Here is a 14,988-nt window from a genome sequence, read left to right as displayed (position 1 = left end):
AGTCCTGCCATGTAATAGCAACAGTGCTGAGAGAGCTTTGCAACCAACACCGTGCAGCTCCTTTAGCTTCTGTTAGTTCCTGGAAGGCAGAATGGGCTCTGTTCTCTGTGCTTCCAGTTAGTATCATTAGTCATTAGTACCAATGATGTCTTAGAGTCTTAGATGGAGTATAGGATATTCCTGAGACTTTGTTTCACTACCATATTTACTTTTTCTTCCCTTTTTAAAAAATGTATGTATTTTGAGAGAGAGAGAGAGAGGGAGAGAGAATCCCAAGCGTGCGGAGCCTCATGCTGGCTCAAACTCCTGAACTGTGAGATCATGATCTGAGCTGAAATCAAGAGTTGGACACTTAACTGACTGAGCCATCCAGGTGCCCCTGCCATATTTATTTTTTATGAAAATATATCTTACTTATTGTTCACTTGGCAAGAAAACAATGTTTTTAAAACTTATTTGGAAATAATTTCAAACTTTCAGAAAGGTTGCAAAATTTAAAACAGTACAAAGAACACTTGCATAATCTACATCCAGATTCACCTGTTGTTAACATTTTTATCCTGTTAATGATTTGTGCAGTGCCCACATACAAGTTCATGTGTGCTCTGTGTGTGTGTGCATTTTCACACTCATAATTTTTATCTGAATCACTTGAGTATAAGTTCTATACTTCATGGCCCTTCATCCCTGAATACTTTAAGTATTTCCTAAGAATAGGGATATTCTCTTATGTTATCTGAATAGCTACTAACTTTTGTAAATTTAAGTTTGATGTAACATTTTTATATAATTTTCCATTTATATTCCACTTTTGTCAGTTTCCCCAGTAATGTCCACAATAGTATTTTCCCCTCGAGTATAGGATCCAGTCTAGGATCATGTATTAGTTGTCACGTCTCTTTCTCCTGCTTTAATCTGGAACATTTCTGTAGCTTCTATCTTCTATGACATTGATTGACTTTTTTTTTAAAGGTTCATTTTTATTTATTTTGAGAAAGATACAGAGAGCAAGCAGGGGAGGGACAGAGAGAGAGAAGGAGACAGAATCTCAACCAGGCTCCACGCTTTCAGTGCAGAGTGTGATGCAGTGCTGGAACTCATGAACTGTGAGATTATAACCTGAGCCAAAATCAAGAGTCAGACACTTGCAGTGTCTGGGTGGCTCAGTCAATTAAGTGTCCGACTTCACCTCAGGTCATGATCTCACCATTCGTGAGTTCGAGCCCCGCATCAGGCTCTGTGCTGACAGCTCAGAGCCTGGAGCCTACTTTGGATTCTGTGTCTCCCTCTCTCTCTACCCTCCCCCGATCATGCTCTGTCTGCCTCTCTCCCTCTCAAGAATAAACGTTAAAAAAAATTTTTTTTTAATTATCAAAAAAAAAAAAAAAAAGAATCGGACATTTAACCAATTGAGCCACCCAGGTGCCCTGTCATTGACAGTTTTGAAGAGTATAGCCTCCTTCCCCTGCTTTTTTAGAACATTCCTCATTTGGGAATTGTCTGATGTTTTCTCATGACTAATTCAGTTTATACATGTTTGGCCAGAATACTGCAAAGGTGATGTGTTCTTCTTAGGGTATCACATCTGTTGGCACACTTTGTCCATCTGTTCTTTGTTGGCACTGTTTTCATCACCTGGTCAAGATGTTGCTTGGGTTCCCAGTCTGTAATTATAATTCCTCTCATAAATTAATCAACTTTAAGACTATGCACATATCCTGCTCCATGTCAGTTTCTTCCTAAACTTAGCATTCATTGATGGTTCTTGTCTGGTTCAGTCTTTATTTGTTATGATTGCAAAAAGGTAATTTCCAGACTCTAGCACTCGGTCAACATTACTGGTTGGCACTTGGCATTCTAATATAAGGAAGAGGTCTCAATCTCTTGTATTTGTTTATTGATTATTGCTATGAACTCATGAATTCCTGTTGTTTTCCAGTATTTTATAATTCATTACTATATATGATTATTTTGATGTTCAAGTTGTCCCAGACTTGGATAGTGGGAGTCTTATCAAACTGGGTCCTATGTCCTTATGACATGCATCCTCATCACTTTTTGGGACACTTTGTATTTTCTGGCACAGTAAAATATTCTAGGATCACCTTGAATCTCCCCTGCCTCTGTTTCTCCAGAGCCCCGTTTCCTTCGGGGGGAGTGGAACTGGAGACCAAGATCTGGGCACTAGGTGTGCTTTTTCCTACTGGAATCTCTATTTGCTAAGATAAAACTGTACCCTACAGATTATTTTCTTTGAACTTTTAGCTACTCTTTTCGTGTTTGGAGAAGTGGTTATTTTCACTAAGTAAAATTTTTGTCCTATGGAAAAAAGTTTGTGTGTAATAAATAAGCATAGAAGTCAAGATGAATCACGTAACAGAAGCTTGTTATTTAATTGTTTTGTTTTTAGTTTTAAAGTGGAATTGTTAAATTACTAATAGCATAAGAAAAAAAGTCTAGTGGAAATGTTTTGGATGTATTATCTATACTTGGAAATGTTTTGAAATGTTTTCTAGGGACATTTTCTTTTCCCCTGATACTTTAACATAGCTATCTGGTGATAGTTATTACAAGTTTCCTTACCTAGTTTTGTATTTGGTTTGTTCATTTTCAGTCTGCTGAAGTCATTTCTAGTACTTTCTAAAAATTTACAACACTCTTGTTTTTTTCAGGCTGTCAAAAGACATAATCTGACTAAAAGATGGCTTATGAAAATCATTGATGAAAGAGTAAGTTGAAATTGCTCAAGTCGTAAGTGTTTTCTTCCTTTTTATCTGTAAGCTAATTCCTCAGGGAGGAAATGTTTTAATATGTGTGTTACATTCTGGAGGAAGGAGATTTTAGAGAACTGTCATTGTATCCATTCTCTATCATTACATGCGCTCATTTCAGCCCCCTGCCCCTGCACCTTGAGTCAGACAGGCAAACACAGGTACCTAGGCAGAGACGGGTATGCGCACCCTACCCCCACTCTACTATTTTGTTTGGTTTTTAAATGGAAATGTTTGGACTTATACAAAAGTAGAGAGAATAGTGTAATATACTTTCATGTATTTGTTACCCAGCTTTAATTAGTTATAAATACATATCCAATCTTGTTTCATCTATATTCTACCAACTCTTCTCATTAAATGCCACTGGATTATTTTATTTTATTATTATTTTTTTGCCACTGGATTATTTTAAAATAAACCAGCATATTATTAGCTTGCAAATATATATTATATCTTGAAAAGATTTTTAAAAATGCTTTTAGAAAACATACCCACAATAAATGATCATACCTTAAAAAAATTACAGATAATTCCTTAATATCATCAAAACTTGAGTAGTCATACACATACCTTTATGTACACGCAGTATTTGGATCTCTGTCCAGATAGTTGAGGGAATAGGAAAGTCTGATGGTTCTATTCTAGTGAATGGAATGCTATACTATGTTCTAAGAACTGAGTTCTACTTCCAACCAAGCATACAAATTACTCTCTGGCCTGGGCTAATTTATGTAATCTTTCTGACACATGGTTGGCTCAGTGTCCTCATTGGCCTGATATTTATCACATACTGTTGTCATGAAAATGTGAGTTCACTTAGTTTATTTGGATACAGCCTATTAAAAATCATAGGCTATAGTAATTACAAACCAAAACAGGAGATAACGACTTGAGCATTTAAAAGAAATAGTTGTTGGGGCACCTGGGTGGCTCAGTCAGTTAAGCGTCCGACTGCGGCTCAGGTCATAATCTCGTGGTTCACAGGTTCAAGCCCCACATCAGGCTCTGTGCTGACAGCTCAGAGCCTGGAGCCTGCTTTATGGATTCTGTCTCCCTCTCTCTCTCTGGCCCTCCCCTGCTCGTACTCTGTCTCTCTCAAAAATAGATAAAGCCTTTAAAAATAAATAAATAAAAGAAATAGTTGTTGGCCTGCAGAGTTAATTAGCACTAAGAAGATCTATTTTTCAGGTGTTTTCTGTTTTTATGAGGTAAAGACAATTAGAAAATTCAAGACAGAGATAACTTTTTGGTTTAATGGAAAATAACATTTGGCATTTGTAGGGAGGGATATTTAAGAGTAAAAGACTAGGCTCAAGTCTCCCACATTGATCTTTAGATTTAGTGCAATTCCTATAAAAACTCCAGCTGCCTTGTTGCAGAAATTAACAAGCTGATCCTGAAATCCATATGGAAACACCAGAGACCCAGAATCGCTAAAGCAATCCTGCTAAAGAAGAAAGCTCCAAAGTTATAGTAATCAAACTGTGGATTATTGGCACAGCATAGGCATATAGATCAATGGAACAGAATTGAAAGTCCAGAAATAAACCCATAAATTTATAGTTGGATTTTTTTGATAGGGGTGTGAAGATAATCCAATGGGTAAAGAACAGCCTTTTCAACAAATAACATCAGGACGACTAGATATCTGCATGCAAAGAATGAATTTGGATTCCTATCTAACACCTATCTAACACCATATGAAAAAACTAACTCAAAATAGGTCAAACACCTAATGTAACACCTAAATGTAAGAGTTAAAACTATAAAACACTTAGGAGAAAACATAGATATAAATCTTTGTGACTTCAGGTTAGGCAGTGATTTCTTAGATACAATATCAAAAGGATAAGCAATAAAAGAAAAAGCAGGTAACTGGACTTAAACAAAATTAAAAATTTCAAGAAAGTGAGAAAGCAGTCCATGGAATTGGAGAAAGTATTTGCAAGTTATATATATATATATATATATATATATATATATATATATATATATTTATTTGATAAGGAATAAGTACCTAGAATATGTAAAACTCTTAAAACTCAACAATAAAAAGACAGATCACCCAATTTAAAAATGGGGAAAGGATTTGAGTAAACATTTCTGCAAGGGAGATCTACCTATGACCAGTAAGCACCTAAAAGGATGCTCAACATCTTTTCATTATGGAAATGTGAATCAAAACCAGAATAAATTACTCCTTTACACTCATCAGGATGGCTATAATAAAAATATGAACAATAATGAGTGTTGGTGAGGATATAGATAAATTAGAAACTTTCATACGTTGCTGATGGGAATGTGAAATGGTATAGCTGCTTTGGAAAAAATTTGGCAGTTCTTCAGAAAGTTAAACATAGAGTTACCAAAGACCCAGCAGTATCACTCCTATATTTATACCCAAGAAATGAAAACATGTGTCTGCACAAAATCTGTAACAAATGTTCACACCAGCATTATTCATAGTAGTCCAAAAGTGGGAACAACCCATAGTCTACCAATGAGTGAATAAAAACATAGTGTGGTATATCCATACAATGGAATATTAATACTTTCTCCAGTTAAAAAGAATCAGGTACTGATATGTGCTCCAACATGGATGACCCTTAAAAATGTGCTAACTGAAAGAAGCCAGATACAAAACACTACATATTGTATCACTGCATTTTTATAAAATGTCCTGAGCAAACAAATCCATGGAGACAGAAAGTAGGTGAGTGGTTTGTTGGGGGATGAGAGAAGGAAGAAGTGGGAAGTGACTGCTTAATGGATACAGGGTTTCTCTTTGAGGCGGGAAAACAGTATGAGATTAGATAGTGGTGATGGTTGTACAACTTTGTGAATATACTGAAAACCACTGAATTGTACATTTTAAAAGGGTACATTTTACAGTATGTGAATTATGACTCAATTTTTAAAAAATGTAAAAGATTGGACATAATTTTTTCTCCTGGGATCATTGCTAGTGCCATTTTCTTCTGATTAAAAAATAAAGAGGAAGGGGTATATTTCCTTGGCAGTAGGGTCTTTGTGGATGTATTATGATAAAAGTGGCTAGATGTTCTTAGCCTGAGATTTACATTTTTCGGTTTCTGGAATATAGTGTGATCAGGTAAAGTAATCACCCCCGTTACTTTATGGAGCTTGGTTTCTTTGGGGTAGGGCCTGGTTATGATCTCCTTTCCTTTTCTACGCACCTTTCTTTATTAAAAACATGGACTTAACAGTTAAAATGTATAGATTTGAATCCTATCCCCACCATTTACTAGCTATGTGACCTGTGGCTCCATTTCCTCATCTGCAACATGGAAAAAGCATTAATTCTTTATTTTGGTGGGGGGGGGAGGTTTCTAGGATTAAAAAGATAATGTCTAAAGTGCTTAAGTCAGAGCTCAGTTAAGTCAGTGTCTCATGATTCCTTGGGCTTTTGAAGGAATTAAAAATTAAGCTAACCCCATGTCTGGGGTGATTTGTGCATTGAGATTATTCCCAAGGTATTATTTTGAGGGGTGATTTGTAATTACTGAATGTGTAGGACTTTAATATTTTAATTTTATTTTAATCTTATCGTGTACTAAACAATATATACTAATTATTTTTATTCTTTATTAATTCTTCAGGGCAAAAAAATGGTGCTTTTCTTTATAAAATATTGATAATTCATCAAACTTTATTTGCATTTTGTTTGACTATAGGAAAAAAATTTGGATGACAAACCATATCGTAATATCCAGGAACTGGAAAACTATGCTGAAAACACTCAGAGCTCTCTTCTTTATTTAACACTAGAAATATTGGGTAAGTCATTTTTCCAGTTTTATAATTCTGTTTTCAAAGAAAATACCTCTCAGACTTCAGTCTTTCATAATCTGACAGTCTAATTGGTTTAACACGAAGGTTTTCTTCACACCATCTGTAAAGGAATGGTTTTTTGTTTGTTTTTCTTTAGCAGAAAGGGGAATATATATATCTTTCTTTGGAGTGCAGACTAATCAAAATACTCAGGCTCTCATAAAAGTACTTTAGCTACCTCATGGGAATGCTGTAATTAATAATCTGGTAATTACAGGTGATTTTTCTTTTTCAAGTGTCTCCTACAATTTGGAAGACCTGGGGCCTGACTCTTCCTTCCCTGTCAATAAAACTTCCCCGTGTAAAAAAAATAAAAAGTAGAAAATATAAAACTGCGTTTCTCAAAGTTCTTGCAAGACTTTTCTTTCTCTGTCCTCTTAAAAATCAATAAAACAAACAAATTTAGATGATCCTTTTCCTCATCTACTTTGTTTTAAGTTGGTGAGGTCTTATTGTAATGAGGAGATTGTTTGGATCAAGGACAATACCCTCTCTTTTGAAGAAGGTAATATATCTTTATGTCACCCTAAAGGAGTAACACAAGTCCCTATTGAGATTCCCAGGCTCATTCCGCCTGTGTGCCCGGTGACATGTTTGCCAACACAATGAAAGGAGGGAGCAAAGAGCAGACGGTTTGTCAAGCGTATACTTAAAATGAGGTCATATGGAAATTGCATTGAGGAGAAGAAATGGAAGACTTGTAATGTTTTTCCAAGATAGCTGATTAAAATTCCAAATGTGTTCTCAGTGTTCTGTAGTCTGAGGAAAACACTTTCATTTAAAAGTTGAGGTTCGGAAACCTGTTCAGTGGTAAACAGTCAGCTTGTCTTTGTGCCCAGTTTTGCTCACATAAGTCTTGTTTTTCAGATATAACACACAAGATAAACACCTACTTTTACATGTTTAGGTGATTTCTCCAAGCTGCCTCTATTGATCTGTTGTGCATGTAAGCCATGTTGCTTCATTTCTAAAATCCTAGGTGTAAAGGATCTTCATGCAGATCATGCCGCAAGTCACATTGGAAAAGCACAGGGCATTGTCACTTGCTTGAGAGCAACGCCCTATCATGGTAGCAGAAGAAGAGTGTTCCTTCCCATGGAAATTTGTATGCTGGTAAGGCTGTTACTTGTTTCCTCTAATAATTTACTTCAGGAACATGGGGAGGGACATTATCTCTTGGTTCTTTGCTTCATCTGTTCAAGTAACTGCTTTGAAATGAATGCTAATTGCTTTTTTGCTCCAGTTATCACATCAGAATTTTATCAGTCGGGCACCTGAGACCAGTGGTGGATCCATGTTTCCTTGCTTGTATAATTTTGTTCTACCCACAACTGTTGGTAATTAACATCTTGTCGCATGTTCTTCTAGGAGTGTGTGTGTATGTGTGTCTGTAGGTGCAAACACAAGTGTGTGTACATGTATTTTCAAAAACAAAATAAACATTGTACTGTAGATTCTATTCTGTCACCTGTTGTTCTTGAACTAAGGTAAAGTGTGCTTTTAGATTCCTAACGTAATGTGTATTTTCCCACACAGCATGGCGTTTCACAAGAGGATTTTCTACGGCAGAACCAAGCTAAAAATGTGAGAGATGTGGTATATGACATTGCCAGCCAGGCACACTTGCACCTAAAGCATGTAAGTAGGCTCTCTGCCAAATTATTTAGGAAACTACTATTTCTAGATGTGGCTGTTCCTCGAGCATAGTTAGGGTTCCTGGTCTTTACTCCATTTCTCATTGAAATCCCAGATTTATCTCAGGCACTCTTGAAAACTTTCTCCAATTTTTTATGGTCCCCCTGTCTCCCTCTCAGCAGATGAACACATCCTTTACCGAGCAAGCCCAGCCTCAGCTTCCTCGGTGAGCTCCTTTGTGCTCTGTGCACCCACCAGCTCTCACTCTCAGGGGACAGGCCCTGCCAGGGCTGATGGCTCCTCTCCCAGGAGCTCATGTTCTCAGTGTCCGCAGCTGGCCTGATAACTCACCCCTTTTCTAGGCAGCCTTCGGATATTCTGTGGCACATTTCCCCCCTCCCGGTTAAACTTTTGTGAGTAAGTGGCTACATTCATTGTTACCTCAAGGCCAGCAGCACCATGGCACCGTTCATTGTGCTATCATTTCGCTTCCATCCTGCCTATTCTAATAATAGGCATCACTAAATAATCTCCTTATTGCCACATTAGGGGGCACTTAAAACTCTCATTCATGCTAACTCTTTCTGCTATTGACATCATAGACGTTTTTGCTCCTTGAAACTTTCTTTTCTTTTTTTTTAATTTACATCCAAGTTAGTTGTTTTTTTTAATTTTTTTTTAACGTTTATTTATTTTTGAGACAGAGAGAGACAAAGCATGAACGGGGGAGGGTCAGAGAGAGGGAGACGCAGAATCTGAAACAGGCTCCAGGCTCCAAGCTGTCAGCACAGTGCCTGACGCGGGGCTTGAACTCACGGACCGCGAGATCATGACCCGAGCTGAAGTCGGCCGCTTAACCGACCGAGCCACCCAGGCGCCCCTTTAATTTTTTTTTAAAGTTTATTTATTTTGAGAGAGGGGAGGGGCAGAGAGAGAGGGAGAGAGAAAATCCCAAACAGGCTCTGCACTCTCAGCACAGAGCCCAATGCGGGGCCTGAACTCATGAACTGTGAGATCAGACCTGAGTCAAAATCAAGAATCAGCCACTTAACTGACTGAGCCACCCAGGCAACCCTTTAAGATTTTATTTTTAAGTAACCTCTACACCTGATGTGGGGCTTGAACTCACAACCGTGACATCAAGTCTCAGGCTCCAATAACTGAGACAGCCAGGTGCCCCCTTCTCCCCTTTCTTGAAACTACATCCTTCATCTGAATCATGCTATTCCTTCCTGATTCTCCTAGAACCATTACTTCATTTTAGTGTCTCCTGAAAACTTGGTGGAAACTTTTTATCTCCCTGATTCTCATGATGCTCTTTCTCCCTGGTTCTTCTTGTGAACCTTTTTCTTTTCCGTTTGTTTGTTTGTTTGTTTGTTTGTTTGTTTGTTTTCTGAGCCTCAGTGGATCCTAAAGACCTTGTCATTTACCTGCAGACCTCAGGTCCCTTGTACTTGCTGTTTTTCTGCTTGGAAGATGTTCTTCACCCCCAACTCCTCCACTCCCAAACCCATAGGCAGTATCAAATATCACCTTATCAGAAAGATTCTTCCTGGCTACCTTATCTAAAATAACAGCCTCCTTTTCCATTCCCTCAGTCCCTTTACCTGGCCTAGCACTTCTCACTGCCTGACACAGAATGTAAATGACTTTGTTTGGTTCTATGCTGCATTCTTCAACATCTAAAGTGCCTGGTACATTATAGGCACTCAGTAAATTTTTGTGAAATATTAAATAGGTAATCAGATTGTAAGCTTTTTGAGGGCCAAGATTCTATATTAATCTTTTTCTAAATTTTCTGAAGCATAGTTCTCCACCCCAATGGAGGTATAGGTAAAATACATGGAACTTTAGATGAGAAATCACTTAAAACTAGCAGAGTTTTACATGAGGTCTGAGAACACAACAGAATCATAAATGCAGGAATGCCCTGAGTTGGAACCTGACCAGTCCCAGTTGATGGACACTTAAGGCATCTGAAAAATACAGATTCCCAGGCCTTACCCCCTGGTGATACAGTAAACCTGGGATGGGGCCAGGAATTAAAATTTCCAAATGATTTTAAACACCAGGTTTGAAAACTACTGGTTTGTAGGTTATGTGAAATAGGATCCTGGAACACAGGCTTGGAAGGGTGGACCGAAGGAAGATAATAGAGTTCGGGAAGATTTGAGAGGCACTGGAACGCAGTGGATGACAGTGCAGACTCTGAAACCAGAATCTGACTTTCAGTCCTAGCTCTGCCATTTCCTGATCACATGATCTTCACCTCTGCGCCTCACTTGCCACCTCTAGGAAAGAGGGTCATATTAGGGCTGAACTCAAAGAGCTGTGATTTAGATAAATGAGTTAATGTGTGTAAGACTTTATAACCATGCCTGGCATATCATAAGTGACATGTGAGTGGGCTCCCTTCATCATCGCCACCATCAAGTAGAGCAGTGACAGTAGTGTTGCACATTAGAGAACCTGGCCAGCAGTGTTTGAGACGAATTTGGGGGGTGGGAGATCAGTTAGGAGGCTTATTTAGGAGAGAGAGAAAGAAGGTCTGACTTAGGGTAAATGTTTAGATATGTTTATATAGATTTATACACACACACAACAGAGGAGGAATCAACTAGACTTGACGGATTGGGTGGTAGCAGGATCGGGAAGAGGGAAGGCTGCACGGAGTTCAGGTTTAGGTGATGATGGTGCCGTTCAGAGACTACTGTGAAAAGCAGCGGTGTGCTGGTGCTAACCAGGAGCCTCTGGGCCAGCTGTTGGACATCTCTGAATTTAAGGGGATTTGAGGCCACCTAGGGAGATGGGCTATTGAAGACTGCAGGATTGGGACTTTGAAGGGAGGTCAGAACTGGAGATAAAGATTGGGGAGTCATCCACATAGAAAGCCTCTGGTTAAAGTTCTAAGTGTGGGTGGTGTTGCCCGAGAAGAAAGTACATCTAGACATGAGGACCAAGGGCAGGACCCAAGGCCCACCTCCACTTCTCAGGTAGAAGGGAAAAAAGGGCCAGTTACTAAGAAGAAGGGAAAGGAACTAATGGCCAAAGAAGTACGTGCACTGAGAGTCAGTGTCTTGGAAACCAAAGGAGGAGAAAATTCTAAGAAAGGGGAATATTAAAGTTTTGCATGCTACAGAGAGGTTGAAAAGATGGGTATGGCGGTTAGTAAATTTTGGGTGATCTTGAAAAGACCAATTTTAGTAGATGGTTGAGGGTAAGACCAGAGTGCAGGGGGTTAAGATGTCAGGAGGTAGAGGCAGTATCTGACCATGTAAATGAAGACCCGCAGACAAGAGTGGGCTTGGTGAGGGCAGGATGATGGGCATCAGCGTGAGTGGATCAGGGCTTCGTGGTCCAGGGTAGTAGGGAGTTAGGCGGGATAGAAGAGGTTGGAACCAAGATGTAGAAGCCCTGGGATTCCAAAATGAAGAGATAAGACTTGGTGTATCAAGGGGTTAAGTTAAAGTAAAAATTAAAATAAATTAAAAAAAATTTTAAACAGAAAGTAAAATAATTCATTTGGCAGCCTGCATAAACTGAATTAAAGGTCGAGAACCGGGCAGGAAGATCAGTTAGGAGGCTCTTACATTCGTGTAACCAGGAGATACTGACGATCGAAGCTAGGGAGGTGCAGGGACTTCTTAATGCAAGTATTTCCTCACTCACCCCTCACCACAGAGCTGGAGGGCCAAAGTTGTGGGTGTTATTAGGCAGCTGGAAAAGGCCAAAGCCAATCCATAAGAAAGAATGAGATTCTTATTAAAGTACCTTTTCTGGAGTCTTTTAGGCTTAGGAGATTAATTTTAATTGGCAGGAGAGCTATTTTCTGACCTTTCAGAGAAGCCCTAGCTGTGTTGTTAAACTTCTGGTATTGCTTTGTGTTCACTTTCAGAAGGAGAGTGTTTATCTCCAGAAATATTTATGTTTGAAACCGGTTTCCTTTTGTCTTCCTTTGTAGGCTAGGTCCTTCCACAAAAGTGTTCCTGTGAAAGCATTTCCTGCTTTTCTTCAGACGGTAAGTGGATTAACAGAGAAGGCTGGTTAATTACTGAAGCAGATGTGTACGATCTCTTTTTCTGTTTTATAAAGTTCCCAATGAAGTTCTTTAGTTTGGAGTCTTTGTGTTTGCTTCCCTCCCTTAATGGTGGGTTTTGTGAGTTACATTCAGCTTTTGATTACAGTCATGCCTGTAGTTCGCAGAGGCGGGTGAGTGGAGTCGCCAGACTCCATAGGTCTATATAGGTGCGTGTGTGTGCGCGCACACACACGCACACACACACACACACACACCACTAGCCAGACTTTCCCTTTGAACCAAATCCTAATTTGTGAATGTCCAGTTGAGCTCTAATTATGAGGTCATGTTTCACCTGTATTTAATGGAATCTTCTCCTAGTTGTAAAAACTAAATTCTCAGAATGGAGACTTAGACAATATAAAAATAATAAAAGAAAATAACAATCACCTATCATTCTGGGACCCAGACATAACCACTATTTATTCTGTTATTTTTTTTTTAAAATGAATTTCTGTATATAGTTGAAATCACACTTTACATGCCATTGTCTTACTTATCAAGCGTCTAGCCACATCATTAAATATATTTGTAACTACAATATTTAATGGCTATATAATATTCTATCATGTTTGTACCTTGGCTTCATTATTCCTTAAATTGGATATTATAAACTATTAAAAATGAACATAGAATTCTTAGAGATGGAAAGTTGATCATAAAATATTAACTATCACTTAATGTTACAGAACATTATGAATAATGTGAGCTCTTTTTTCTAAAAAAAAAAGACAGCATGTGAAAGTACATCAAAATATCTTCAAAGTTTTTTCTTTCATTCGCTTTAAAATTTTTTTTCATTTTTTTAATGTTTTGGTTTTTTTGAGAGAGAGAGAGAGATCGTGAGCAGGAAGGGGCACAAAGAGGGGGAGACAGAGGAGCTGATAGCAGTGAGCCTGATGTGGGGCTTGAACTCATGAACCATGAGATCATGACCTGAGCCGGTCAGATGCTCAACTGACTGAACCACCCAGGCATCCCTCTTTTAAAAATTTTAATGCTACAAATGAATCGGATATATCTATATATGTATGCATGTGTTACAAAGCCTAACATCACAAATACCCATGAACTCACCACTCAATCCAGGAGCTAGAATGTCACCATTAAATCCCACTCATGTGTTTTCCCCCATCTCATCCCCCTGCCTCTGCCTGCCTCTTCCAAGTAGGTATTCTGAATTTTGAATTTATTAACCTTTTTCTTCTATTCCACAAAGGATTTTCCCCATTTTATATATTCCTAAACAATACATTGTTTACTTTTATTTTTGAGCTTTATGAAAATGGATCATACCTGTTTATGTCTTCTAGGTCACGCACGCACACACACACACACACACACACACACACACACACTCATCCATATTACTTCATCTAGCTATAGTACACTCATTTCACTGCAGTATATTTCATTTTGTGAATAGTATACCTTTTTTTTTTTTTTGATCAGAGACATTCTAGATTGTTTCCAGGTTTTTTGCTAATATAACAGCAGCTGTGCACATTCATGCACATATCTCCTGTTATATATAAGTTTAGGGTTTAAAAAGTAGATGCTGAGTTTGTACGTATCCTCATCTGTCTTTAAGTGTATAGAAAAAAAGTCTGGAGAAAATACAATCCTTCTTGTTGTCTTTTGGCTCATAGTGCAGAGAATCCACAGTAGGATCTCTGTTGGATCACACAGGTTGTACTGCAGACATTAGGGGGAGCTGTGCATGTGGACCTAGAGGGCAAGAGGTGCCTCTTAGGAGTTTGTGCAAAACCACGTGGATTCTCTGTTAAATAAATAAATATTTAATAAAATAAATTTTATTGAAATAAGATTAAAAGGTACAGATTAATAAAAATAACTGAAAACCATAAAGAACACTGTGTTCCATCCTGTTCCTCAATCCTCATGAAAGCTGTATCGAGTTTTATGTGACGGGAGGAGGCATGGGGTGATATTTATAGGGACCTGTGATGGTTCTCCCAGGTTGCAAATTGTTTTCTAGCAAGAACATGGAGATCCATTAAATTTTTCCACAAAATAAGTTTATAAATGAACAACTTGAGCTCCTCCTTTCTGTGGGAGTGGGGTGGGGTGATGGAATTCACTGTCCTTGACTGAAACACCCCTTTTGTTTTCTACAGAATCTAGTAATAAGACCTGACAAACAGTAATTTCTCTAATCTTTTACACATTTCTGCCATAACCGTATAAATTATGATCAGGATTGGCTTGGTATTTCTAGTACTAGCTTTTTGATCCTGTTTTACTGGCCTAATAGAAACTTCTTAGAAGATGCCTTTGGGGCATCTGGGTGGCTCACTTGGTTAAGCATCTGACTCTTGGGTTTCGGCTCAGGTCATGGTCTTTTTTTTTTCCTTTTAATTTTTTTAAATCTTTATTTACTTTTGAGAGACAGAGACAGAGTGTGAGCCAGGGAGGAACAGGGAGAGAGGGAGACACAGAACCCGAAGCAGACTTCAGACTCCGAGCTGTCAGCACAGAACCTGACACGGGGCTTCAACTCACAGAGCATGAGGTCATGACTGAGCTGAAGTCTGATGCTTAACCGATGAGCATCAGAGCCACCCAGGCTCCCCATTTTCTTTTAAAAACTTAATTATTCTATGATCTAATGACCATTCTTTTCCTTTT

At 38.4% G+C, this 14,988-nt stretch overlaps 2 protein-coding genes across 15 annotated transcripts in view; one reads left to right on the top strand and one right to left on the bottom strand.

Annotated features, from left to right (window-relative positions):
- Positions 1 to 14,988, bottom strand: part of TP53INP1 (tumor protein p53 inducible nuclear protein 1) — a 155,269-nt gene that overhangs the window by 114,061 nt on the left and 26,220 nt on the right. The gene's annotated exons all lie outside the window — the stretch shown is intronic.
- The window catches only part of NDUFAF6 (NADH:ubiquinone oxidoreductase complex assembly factor 6), a 30,729-nt gene that overhangs the window by 15,595 nt on the left and 146 nt on the right, over positions 1 to 14,988 (top strand). For all 8 annotated transcript variants that reach the window (XM_049633094.1, XM_049633093.1, XM_049633098.1 and 5 more), the window contains 5 exons: positions 2,673 to 2,729; positions 6,470 to 6,572; positions 7,606 to 7,739; positions 8,163 to 8,264; positions 12,223 to 12,279. In XM_049633094.1, the coding sequence (XP_049489051.1) occupies positions 2,673 to 2,729; positions 6,470 to 6,572; positions 7,606 to 7,739; positions 8,163 to 8,264; positions 12,223 to 12,279 (453 nt within the window). The remainder of the gene's footprint in view (positions 1 to 2,672; positions 2,730 to 6,469; positions 6,573 to 7,605; positions 7,740 to 8,162; positions 8,265 to 12,222; positions 12,280 to 14,988) is intronic.

This window comes from Panthera uncia, chromosome F2 (genome assembly GCF_023721935.1).
Source record: "Panthera uncia isolate 11264 chromosome F2, Puncia_PCG_1.0, whole genome shotgun sequence".
NCBI lineage: Eukaryota > Metazoa > Chordata > Mammalia > Carnivora > Felidae > Panthera > Panthera uncia.
Note: the sequence above shows the minus strand (reverse complement) of the source record. Positions and strands in the feature narration are given on the sequence as shown.